At 33.9% G+C, this 12840-nt stretch overlaps 1 protein-coding gene across 3 annotated transcripts in view; it reads right to left on the reverse strand.

The window, feature by feature from the left end:
* The window catches only part of LOC115441213 (cyclin-dependent kinase 14), a 107211-nt gene that overhangs the window by 22029 nt on the left and 72342 nt on the right, over positions 1–12840 (reverse strand). For all 3 annotated transcript variants that reach the window (XM_037439041.1, XM_037439042.1, XM_037439043.1), the window contains one exon: positions 254–459. In XM_037439041.1, the coding sequence (XP_037294938.1) occupies positions 254–459 (206 nt within the window). The remainder of the gene's footprint in view (positions 1–253; positions 460–12840) is intronic.

Raw genomic sequence — 12840 nt, forward strand, 5'->3', positions numbered from 1 at the left:
CAGTACATATATCTAAGCATTTTGCAGAATGGATCTGGATTCGTTTTTGCGACTTGTTATCTGACTTGAAAGAGAGCCTATTTGGAAAGCCAATCTTGGACAAGTTAAAATAGAAATAATTGCACAGCTATTGTCCTGAGAATCCGAACCCAGCACTCCTCCACAATTTACAGATTCCGATAAAAGACAACACAGGTGTCATACTTATTAATTCAATTTGTATAGTTAAAGACAACGAAACACAACTACCCACCCCAAAGGCACTAAACCGCTTGGTGCGTCGGTTGGAGTGGTCGTGCGGGCCGAGGAACGCCTCCGACTTGGGCCTCGGCGGCCGCTTCGGTCGCATCACCACCCGCGCCTCCTCCCGCGCCCCCTCGTCCAGGAGCTTCGAGTCTGAAGACACGGAGAGTTGTCTCCGCACGCGGTACTCGCCGTTGCCGCCGCCCCCGCTCCATTCTGCGTGATAAAAGCATTTGTTGGATTAATGTGGTGAAAGTTTAGTACCTTATAAATAAGTAAAGTATTATTTTTATTAGGAATCCGGTAATCTTTTATAGTTACGTGATGGTAGGTACACTACATCAAATGCCAGAGGAATCGTTAAAGTATCTATGCTAGTTGGAGAGAGACGACGGTCTTTAGCCTTAGAAAAAGCCACTAATCTTAGTTGTTTAGTGGTTTTAGAAAGACTGCTTTCTTCAGCGTTAAACATAAAACTGGCCACAGCGTAGTTCTAGCATATAATATAATTTTATCATCACACTAAGATACTCTACATCGACGTGGTGAACGACAACAACTAACAAGAGCCTTTCAATCATATAAAATCCAACTCAAAAAGTTTAAATGACATTCCCGCAGTTCACATTTTCCGCTTGCAGACGAAATCTCCACCAACTAAAAAAAATATGGTAAAAATGCAAAATCACGTTTATGCTCGTAAAAGTTTTTCAGTAAACAAGAGGCTGCAACTGAGGTACAAATAAAACAATTCACACGTACGAATTGCATATGGAAGTTTGCAAAACAACATTCGTCGCGTCGTGTCGAGAGCAAACTTTTATCGAACAACAGGTCTCCAGTAGGCGAGAAAAGTAAATTGTGAAGTGTCCGTGAACACACCTTCACTTATGTTAGTTATTTATATTTAACATGTTCTACATACATTTACTATTCTGAAAAAATTTGTCCGATAGTCTAGAATAACATTGAATTTACACAATGTAATGACGTGATTCATCAACTTCTTAAGAAATTAAGTCATCAATAATGATCATTTAGGTGCATATAAAACTTTACTTTCCCCTATCTTTAATAAAGAATAACACCAACAGACACGTCTCTACTAATATTTCTTTCTAAAACCCTGTCAATAGACAACAACAATTTGGAAATGCCGACGAAATTTCACCCTCGGGATACTTAGGAAGCAATTTAAATCGAAAAATAAAAAAGCGTTGTTGAATCGACGTTGATTGAAAGAAGCTATTTTGCTCGTAGCGTCAATACGCCGCGCCGCGCCGGCTCTCGCGAACCACTCCGGCGAATGCGTCAACTGACATCGATCCGTTGGGTTGAGACATCGCATCGCTAATCTGTACCTGTTACGTGCTATGCAAATCAAATATTTATTCAAATTCACGTACGTTTTAATACTCATTGCAGATTAAACATGGCAATCCCTATGCTCCCGGAACAATCCCGAATTTTTGATGATTACTGACAGTTACATTAATTATTCTTTATAAATATATCGCCATGAATTGTGATTACATTAATTCTATCTTAAAATTTACTAACTGTTTGGTAATAAGTTGTGCGTACGCGCAAGCGATCTATAAGACAATCGATCATATAGATATAGAAAGGACGTCAATAAGTTATGCAGATAAACAAACCGAATGGATTTTCAGTATTATTGAGTCAAGATTGATGGTATTATATAATAATACTATATTTACTGACGATAATAGTAATTTATATTATAAGCTCAAGCGTATTTCCTAGTAAGTGTGGGCAGAACATAAGAAAATATTAACTCTCTTTATATTTTTTTTTAAACAATTATATCAATATATTATAATTAGATGTTTGTCACACAAAAAATATAATATGGATAGTTAGAGCTGGTAAATATGCAAAATATTGCAAGGTTCCTTTATTTCATTACTGGTTTTCAAATGTCAATGTTGAATGAAGATCAAAGACACAAAATTAAATATGATAATCACTCTATTAGGCAATGTAATTAAAACAGTAATTAAGTAATCAGAGATGCAGCCACGGCTATGGATTCTTTCTATTCGTTAATTTGTGCAAATCGAAAACAGTAGAGTTTTTTTTGTACTTACTTATCCTACTGTACAATTCCTTGTTCAGTTTACATTATAAGATTAGTAAGGAAAACAAATTCCACAAACATTACGTCACCACCTTTAGATCTAAACCTAACAAAGCAAACCGATACAAGTGAAACTGAATCTAATTATCAATTTCCTTTTAAACAGCCATGTAGTACGCTATTGTTACTGGTACGAACAAATTGAACACGATTTACAAGTAACGCTATGTTATAATGATGAAAATGTCAATTGTGAGAAACATGTGGCTCGTATCTTAGTGTGAAGCAAAACTGGGTCATGGGTGAGGCCCAGTGCCCTCATAAAGGGACCGGGGGCCGGCCCCGCGAATGCCACCATAATTTTATTGCCTAAAAATGCCAGCTCCCATTAATACCACTTGAATATTGCGTTTTTAATAACGTTCCAATTAAAATTCCTATGCCGTGTTAACAAGCATTTTTTATAAATGTAATTAAATTATAAGTATTTTTTAATCGTCGCCAACTAATTAAATAATGTAAATAGCTATTTCTGCAGTATACCTAAGTAGTTCTTATAAATTTATGCTAACATTGAATTAATTTGTATTCGTTATATGGATATTTCTATCCTTAAATTATAATTTTAAAGTAAAGTAAGTGAAAAGTGATTCATATCCATTAGCTGTGCTCTCATGTAGGTATTATAAATGATAATGGATAAACACAACATTTGCAGTGTAATATATAAAATAAACAATTTAATGTTCGCTAATATTTGTCACAAAGCACGTGATGTTTTTCCTAACAAACAGTTTAAACATCTGAGTGTACACGACGATTTTGATACCTGCGATGTAAAAGTGTATATGCCCGATATACAATTATTAATCTATTAAGGAGTTGTACTACAAATAAAAATGTATCAGTCATTTATACATTTCTACTCTGGTCATACAACGCGCGGCGCTTGGGTAACTGTTACTTAACCATTTATTCCGCGGATGGCAATTAAATGAATTTGACACAATCGTATAGCATTATTATGCACTTTTTTGACATCGTTAATATTTTTTTATTAAACAACCGACCATGCTTTTGCATTATAACTATTGTGTCATTGTGAACAAAAGACTTGAAACGTGATTTGACGTGAGTTACAATTGATGGCAAAAAGTAAGCTCAGAGTATCTTTCTGTCTTTATTCTTCGGATAGTCATCACAGAGGCAGCCAGTCAAAAGGCTGGTAAGTTAGCTAGGTTAGGGTCTATTTATCCTCACCTGTAAAATATAGATGTATATGTTCTCCTATTTTTCACGAAAATCTATATTTTCTAGTTACAATATGTTCTGCTTTCTTAATTTTACCTCTAACACTATAAATGTCCGTAATTATAAAAGTAACTCACTTAATTATAAATTATTATTATTATGTATCTTGACTTGTCATAAATGCACGTATGTTCACCCACGTGACTAATAAATTATTTTATTAATTTATTTAATGGACATACAGTACGCTCCGCGATGGCTGTTCATTTGTCATGACATCACATATAAATGCTGTCAACATATTATAAATATCATATGTTTACAAAATAAACATTATTTTATGATTCAGATACCTAACTACATAAATCAGAATTTAATTACTGGGTAAATATAGAGTTACGGTTATTCAGTGCTTATAAAATTCCTTGAATATTAAATATTTATGGTCTTATTCATAATAAAACTATCAGAATTATCGGAAGTTTATCTGGGCGTTATCGGAGGCATGTAAAAAATTGGTATTCATAATGGTTAAATTGCGCTAAAAGTCTCCGATAAAGATGCTTTGATTTATCGAGCCTAACCCCCGTCTTTACACCTATGTTAAGCGTTCGATAGCAAAAAATGGCTGACGTCGGTCAGCTGTTTCGTGTTTGACGCTTGTTGCCAAAGTCAGTTTGTACTTAGAAGTAAACAACATTTCGATCATTTTCGTTTCAAGAAATAATTTTATTTAGTTACGTATTAAAAATGCAAGCTAGGCTGCTTTAGGTAGAAAAATGTGTCGTCAGAAATTAGATCCATTTTCTCTGGATAATGATGAATTCCGTAAACGGTATTATTTTTCCCAACATACGGCTGCATTTATAAGTGACTGATAGTCCGCGAAGAGTTGCAGCTTCACCGTATAAGTTGTGGCAGATCATCAGAATTGCAAGTATTAATTAACTGCATTGACATGTTGGGATCGTCATGAGGTAAGTTAATTCTATTCCATATTTATACAGACTTCGGTAAATACGTATACCTAATGAAGAGCTACTTTTAGATTCGTTTTCTTAATAGATGTAAGATGTTGGAGACCTCTATGATTATCTTAAGCCACTACCAGTGGTATATGTAGCAAAGTGGAGCGTGCGCTCGTATTACATGCTGCAGATTATAATTATGCCCCACTTCTTTTCAGAGGAACCCTTGTTAAGGCTGGAATTTCACCATGTAAAGACTTCCCATCTATAATTGGTTGTATTTATTACACCCATATAACATTAAAAATATGGTTGTGATGCAGCCTAATATTATATAGAAAAGGATATTATTTCCTCAATGTTGTTGTTCAGGTAAGATTTAAAGGTTTGTTGTAGGTGAATTGTGATGCTAATCTTCAGATCAGAGATATTTGATGGCAAAGCAGCACTCATAACTCCCGGATATTGCAACAAGAACTTTGGTGTGTGGAAACAGCATTTTCAATGTCTGTTTCATGGCATATCTTAAATTTGGAAATGTGAAGACTACTATTGTGGCTCTTGCAGTGTTGCACAACATTGCAATTGCTCAAAGAAAGATATATGCCACAGAAGTGTGTCCAATATTGAAGAGGTGTCAGAATCAATTATTATCATCATTGACCCAAAATCTAGACTCAAGTTGTTCACACTGAAAGGTAACTAATTATACAACATAATTAAAGTTAGTCATTGTCATTTGTTTTTATAAAATTTATATTTTTCTTTTATTAATATATCTCAATTTTATTTTTTATTTCACTGGAGCTCATTGTCCATCTGAATAGCATGTAACTCTTTCCTGTGTTGCACTTCTACTGTTGCAATTTATTCTGCAGATGTGGGACAAACCTGAAATTATGCAATGTATAAGCATTCAACATAATTTGAAATAAAAAATGTTTATTCAAATATACAACAGTAGTATCCCACAGGATTATAGTATAAAATTTAAATTACTTAATGATGATTTGTTAATACCTCTCTTATATTTCCAGGTGGAGGTGGATTATAGTATACTAATGCATCATATGCATGCCTTAATCTGTGTACTTTACAAATTGTAAATCATATTTGATTATATGTTGACTTGTCATAAGAGCCTTTTATATATATGCCTACATGATAAATAACGGTTTTATTTATTTTCTTTCTTATTTCAACTAATAAAGACCTCAAAAATATGTTTTACTTATGACCTACCTAAAACAATAATATCCTACATGATTATAGCATAAAATGCATATATAGATATCTCCTTTATATTTTCTATTGGAAGTGGGGTCTGAGGAGGCACAATGAGCATGATCTAAAAATAAAATTGATTTATTCCTTTTATATTTCATTGTGCTGTTTTAACTTTATTATTTGTACTGAATGCCACCACGGTACATAATCACTATTGTATATTATCCAAATATTTTATTTATATGAATATTTTAAGAGTGGCTATCATAGTGTGTATTGTTGCGTAATAGTTGCGTTGACATGCGCAATGCAAGAGTAGCAATATTACATTTCAGTTAGCACAGCTCCCCCAAATGAATCTACGACACCTATATGAAATTGTAGTTCGTGTCGACATTCACGTTCAAGAATTCATATTCTTTTAGGGAGGGTTTTGGTTAGGGAGCGGGTTCATACCCGTTCCCTAATCAATTTCTTCAACGTAATCTTGTAAAAAAAGCAATAGTTAGTAATGCAGGAATGCATAGCGCAAACGTTCAAATACAGAAAAGAGCTGCACCATCTTTGTCTTCCCCAACTACTTTTCACTTCTCTACCATTTTATCGCAATTTGCTGCCTGCGTTCTTCCAAGTTTTACAAAGAATTTCGAGAACAACAAATAAATCTTTCTCCTGTATTTATTTTATTTACTTTTTGACAAACGCCATTGTGACAATGACAGACAATTTTTTATTGTCAGTTTCCAGAGACAAAACTTGGTAGTAATTGGTAGAACTTATTTAAATGATTTTTTCTACGAAATGGCAACATTGTGCACATTTAAAGGCCTTTTTGCTATCGGAGGTTTATGAAACCATTATGAATAAGAAATTTTATCGAAGGCTTGGTAAGCTTATAGGACGTTTTAACTATTTGCGATTTATACCTTCGATAAGGGTTTTATTATGAATAAGACCATTATTATATAAAGAAAAAATAAAATGAAACACGTCAGCATTGCTTGAAAAGGAAATTATGAAGGGACATTTTTTTATTAGTGTGGCCAGATCAAAAAAAAGTTATAATCAAAATCATCACATATTCAGGTGTTATAAATTAATTATTTTGATATTTGCAACACCCCCACATATCAAAATAACAACAAACATTAATAAACTAAGACACATTATGTATACCAATTAAACATAGCAATTTATGGTGTTTAACATTGTCCAGACTTTTGTCAACAAATCAGCCGGCATATCCGCTGTTGGCATATATTTAACATTAACAATATTTTTAGCAATATACTCTTTACAAAATGATAACGTATATCCACATGTTTTGTTCTGTTGCGAAAGGCAGGATTAGTTAACAATTTTTGGGCACTTTGATTATCATTATAAAGTGTGATACAATACAATTTATTTGTGATAAGATACTGAAGGTCTTTTAAATATATAGCTTCCTTACAACATTCTGATATCCCAATATATTCTGACTCTGTACTCGACAATGCCACAGTCTTCTGTTTTTTACTTGCCCAAGATATTAAACCACCTGATAATTGAAAACAAAATCCAGTGTATGATTTCCTATCTAACACATTGTTACCCCAATCTGCATCAACAAAACCTACTATATTTGAATTATCTTTGAAAGTGTACTTTAACCCATGACTTTTAGTCCCCTTTAAATACTTCAAAATGCGTTTTGCATGTGACCAATGTTCCTCACCATAACATGTATTAAACTGACTTAAATATCCTACTGAAAATGCTATGTCTGGTCGAGTTAAAACAGCTAAATACATAAGACTGCCTATAAGCTGTTGAAAAGGAAAATTTTTGTTACATTTTTCTACCTTAACAAGACTTAATCTATTCTCCATTGGAGTATTCACTGTTTTACATTCACTCATATTAAATTTGCATAACAACTGCTCAATGTATCTTTCTTGATCTAATGTTATAACCCCATCATCTTTATTATAATTAACTCTCATTCCTAAACACTGTCTTATTGGACCCAAATCTTTTACTTTAAATTGACTATTCAAAATCTCTTTTATATTTTCAGTTTCTTTACAATCATTGGAAAAGATGAAAAAATCATCAACATACAATGCTATGATAATTTTACAGTTATCCTTATTTTTAACATATAAACATGGCTCTGAATTTGACCTCACATAACCATTGTCATTCAAGCAACTATCTACCTTTTTATACCACATTCTTGAAGATTGTTTTAGTCCATATATGGCCTTTTTTAACTTTAACACTTTATTATCATCTAAACAGTCAAAACACTCAGGTTTTTCCATGTAAATTACCTCTTCAAGATCACCGTTTAAAAAGGCAGTTGTAACATCTAAGTGTGTTATTTGAAATTTGAATTTAACTGACAATGCAAAAAGTAATCTCAATGTAGAATACCTCACTACAGGGGAAAAGGTTTCCTCATAGTCTATTCCTTGTCTTTGAGTAAAGCCTTTGGCTACTAAACGTGCACGATATCTCACTTTGTTATCACTTTCATATTTCTTTTTTAAAACCCACTTACACTGCACAACAGAACCATCACTTGGAAGGTCTACCAATTCCCATGCTTGATTTTCTTCAAAACATTGTAATTCAGTTTTAACCGCTTGCATCCATTTTTCTTTTTCAGGTCCTTGCAGAGCTTCTGTCAATGACATATTTGTGACCATATCATCATCTATCTGATTTAAACAAGCGCCACCAAAACCATATCTATTTGGTGCTTTCCTATTTCTTACAGGTCTTAACTGCATGTTCACATTGTCCGGCACTGAATCCTCCGAATCATTATGATCACTTGGTACATATGATTCCTCCAATTTTTCATTAAGAGTTACATCCCCCACAGAATCTGAGCTTAGGTCATCACTTTCAGACTCTATTAATTGAGTACCATCATCTTCAGTATACTGAGAAGTATCTTTTTCTGTGATGGGAAGTGAGCTGTGAGAGTCAAGTAAGTCCTTCTCCATAACAATGACATCTCTGCTTGTCATTATAATGTTTCTTTCAGGATCATAAACTCTATATCCCTTTATATTGTTGGAATATCCAACCAAAATGCAATGCCGAGATTTCTTATCGAACTTGGATCTTTTTCTTTTGGAATGTGAACCATTATCTTGCTACCGAATATCCTTAAATGACTTATGTCTGGCTTAATCCCAGACCAGACTTCATAAGGAGTCTTGCTATTTAATCCAGTTGAAATGGTGCGGTTATGAATATACACTGCTGTATTGGTTGCCTCAGCCCAGAATTGTTTTCCTAATTTAGAATCAAATAATAAACATCGGGCTTTTTCGACCACTGTCCGATTCATTCTTTCAGCTAAGCCATTTTGTTCTGGTGTATATGGATTTGTTCTTTGATGAATAATGCCATGTTTATGTAAAAACGTATTAAAATATTTATTACAGAATTCCAATCCATTGTCACTCCTCAATATTTTAATTCTTTTATTTAATTGATTCTCTGCCATTGATTTAAATTGCTGAAAACATTCAAATGTTTGAGACTTCTTCTCAATGAAATAAATGAAAGTCATGCGACTATAATCGTCGATAAATAACAAGAAGTACCTTGAACCTCCTAATGAAGGATGTTCCATGGGGCCACAGATGTCACTATGCACAACACTCAGCTGTTCATTAGCTCTGGTTCCAATATTTTTAAAAGGTAGTCTGGACTGTTTGCCTTCACAGCAAGTTGCACAAGAAGTTTTACTGATGTCCACCTTTTCATCTAATTGCATTCCAGTGACAGCATCCTGCATTTTATTTAAATGATTACTATTTAAATGTGCTAGCCTGCGATGCCACGTTTCTCCCGAAGTAACCGCCAATGATGATAACACTCTGTTCTGTGCCAAATTCAATTTATAAACACCATTATTCAATGATGCAGTTGCTACCAATACATTGTTTCTATTATAAATATTGCAGCCATCATTTATAAATTCAACTTTATTTCCTTTTTTAATCAATTGACTTACTGATAGCAAATTAGTAGTAAGACTTGGCACACAGAAAACTTCTTCAATTGTAACATCAAATTCACTGCCATCTGCAATGGTGATTATTTTTACATCTCCGGAGCATGAAACTCGAACCATTTCTTTGTTAGCCACCATTATTTCTTGATCATTTGTTTGCACAATGTTCGACATCCAACTTCTTTCCGCTGTCAGGTGCAAACTTGCACCCGAGTCCACATACCAGTCTTCCTTATCAAAGCGTGAACTCATAAAAACTGCAGAAAACGCATTTGTGTGTTTTCGCTCAGTATTGGTATTATTCGGACATTGCGTTCTGTAGTGTCCAACCTGTTTGCATTTATAACATGTTACATTAATGGTTTTATTATTTTTGTTTTTGATTTGTCATTTTTAACCATGGATTTATCATATTTCTTTTGATGTTGCCATCTTTTACATATAGCGAATGCGGGTTCTACTGTTTCATTTGGCCTTATATTATCTTCTATTTGATTGTCCAATTCCATGTCTAGAAGTTTGCTTTTGATCGCATCCGATGTTATGCACATCCCCGAGTGTTCAATCGCCATTATCATGGGTGAATACTTTTCCGGCAATCCAGCCAAAAGCAATGCACCAATCCATTCTTCATTGATGGCAAAACCCGAACTGGTTAATTTTTGTCCCGCTTCTATTATCTGCGTTACATACGACGTCATAGAACTGGTATTTTCTCTTCGAATAGATATTAAGTGTTTTAATAAACTTATTCTCCTTGTGATCCCAGAATCATCAAAAAGTGATTTCAGCTTTTCCCATAGCTCACGCGTAGAACTTACGCTTTTATATGTACGTACAATGACGGATCTATTGTAAGTATTAATTTGGCCTTCGTTTTCGCGTCGTCAACAGCAGACACTGGTGTCTCCACCTCTGCTTTGGGCAAGATACAGTTTGCCATTCCCTCCAAAACTAAGAAGTTTTGTGCTGCGAAAACCCACTCGTCATAATTGCTTCTTCCTTTGAGTTTCGGGACATTAATTATGTAGTTTGCCGCCGCCATTTTTCAAACACCACGCCGCCACGCCGGTAGCCGGCAGTGAGAATTTCCTAAACTAAATAATCCTACTGCGCGTTATTATTATCCAGGATTCTGCACGATGAGTACTGTGCACTAGACTCAAACTTTTACGCGATTAGTTAGTCTAATTAGGCGTCTGGGCCCATAACCTAAAATGAAACACGTCAGCATTGCTTGAAAAGGAAATTATGAAGGGACATTTTTTTATTAGTGTGGCCAGATCAAAAAAAAGTTATAATCAAAATCATCACATATTCAGGTGTTACAAATTAATTATTTTGATATTTGCAACAAAAAATGGCTATGCTATAAATAACAATAACTAAAAAAATACATTTTTTTTGGTTCATAACAAATCTAGTCTTAATTCTAAGCTGCATACTTATATAACAACGGTGTATCAATTAGAATTTTTTGAAATGTTTAAATTGCTTTCTTCTGAAATTTACCTTTTTTTGTTACATAGTTTTACGTAGCTTGTGTCGAGTTATGTCTTACTTATTTTAATTTGCTTTCACCAAACTTTTGAACCAGATTTTATCTAGTAAATGGCATAATATAAACTCAAAATTCACATTCACACCGAATAATATTGGCCTACGTTAATCCCGTATTAAAAACAGTTTGTAATTACCTACTCAGAGCTATAGGACTTATTTCACCCGTGTATTATGAAACTATACACCAAGAAAATGAACAGATACACTACATAAAACAAAATTTCCATGAGTGTGCGGAGACACGAACGAAAATGACTACTAAATGATAATATTTCATGGAATATGGATACTCGTAACCCACAAACGCCATGCTCAGACTATCGTAACCGTTAAGGGCCCATACGTCGCCCATTTTACGAGTACGGCTTTTTAACATCCACTGCACCTTAAGGATCGGTGATTTCACATAAAACAAACATGTTTATCGAATCCTAATTTGGGTTAATTCCGCCCTCGCACGAAATGACACGTCATATTCGTAATTAAAAGCGACTACTACCTGCGAGGTCCTGACAGGTGCTGTACATACATAATGACAATTAGGTTAATTACGACGCTTCGTTGTTTGGTCTCCTCATGAATCCATTTACATACTAAATGAAGCATTTCGATGTCGGGATAACGAATTATAATTTCGGTTTAACATTTTAAGACGGTAATAAAAATTGTAATGATTTAAAGCAAAAATAAAACGTTAGTCCGCGTTAATGCTATTGTAGTTACTTACATTGCTGTGAAATGGAATGAAATAATATGGAACAAGAAATCAAGTTTTCAGCTTATAATTATTGTTGATATTTGTTATAAATATGTTGCTATAAAGTGTTATTTTTTTATTATGAGGTCCGCAGTGCATTTACTAATTATCTGTGAAATTAACTAAAACTGACATTATACACTAAACAATTACAATTGATTCTCGACCTCGTATATGGACGAATAATATTACATTTCCTTCATATATTGTATTCCTAGGAAAAGCCTTTTCACAGCGCTACTATTACTTTATAAAATTATGATAAAATATGACTTCTGACCCGACCCAATTAGCAAACTTCTGGAATTATATGGAACAATTCCAGAACAATACCGCCATGTGTTGTAACAATGAGGCGCGATTGCGGCTAAACTTTCAACCTTTGCTTGCATTCATCGGCGTCATTGAAAACGAGCTTTTGTTGTTTTTTCGCAAAGTTGTTTACTGGTCATTCATTGTGAAGAACAAAGGATACGCTAAATAGTCACTGTAATGGTGTTTTGATAAATGTATTTTATTTTATGGTTCCATACCTTAAAAGGAAGCCTTATAGGATCGCTTTTTGTTTGTCTGTCGTTTGTTAAGACCCTATTTCTAAGGAACAGGTAGAGCTACATATTAAGTTGAAATTATATCAAATACTGGTTTACTGTCTCTATCATCTGTAAACAATTAAAACTGATCAAAAGATATGTTCGTTCAGGAAGCATAT

Source organism: Manduca sexta, chromosome 15, assembly GCF_014839805.1.
Source record: "Manduca sexta isolate Smith_Timp_Sample1 chromosome 15, JHU_Msex_v1.0, whole genome shotgun sequence".
NCBI classification, from domain to species: Eukaryota; Metazoa; Arthropoda; class Insecta; order Lepidoptera; family Sphingidae; genus Manduca; species Manduca sexta.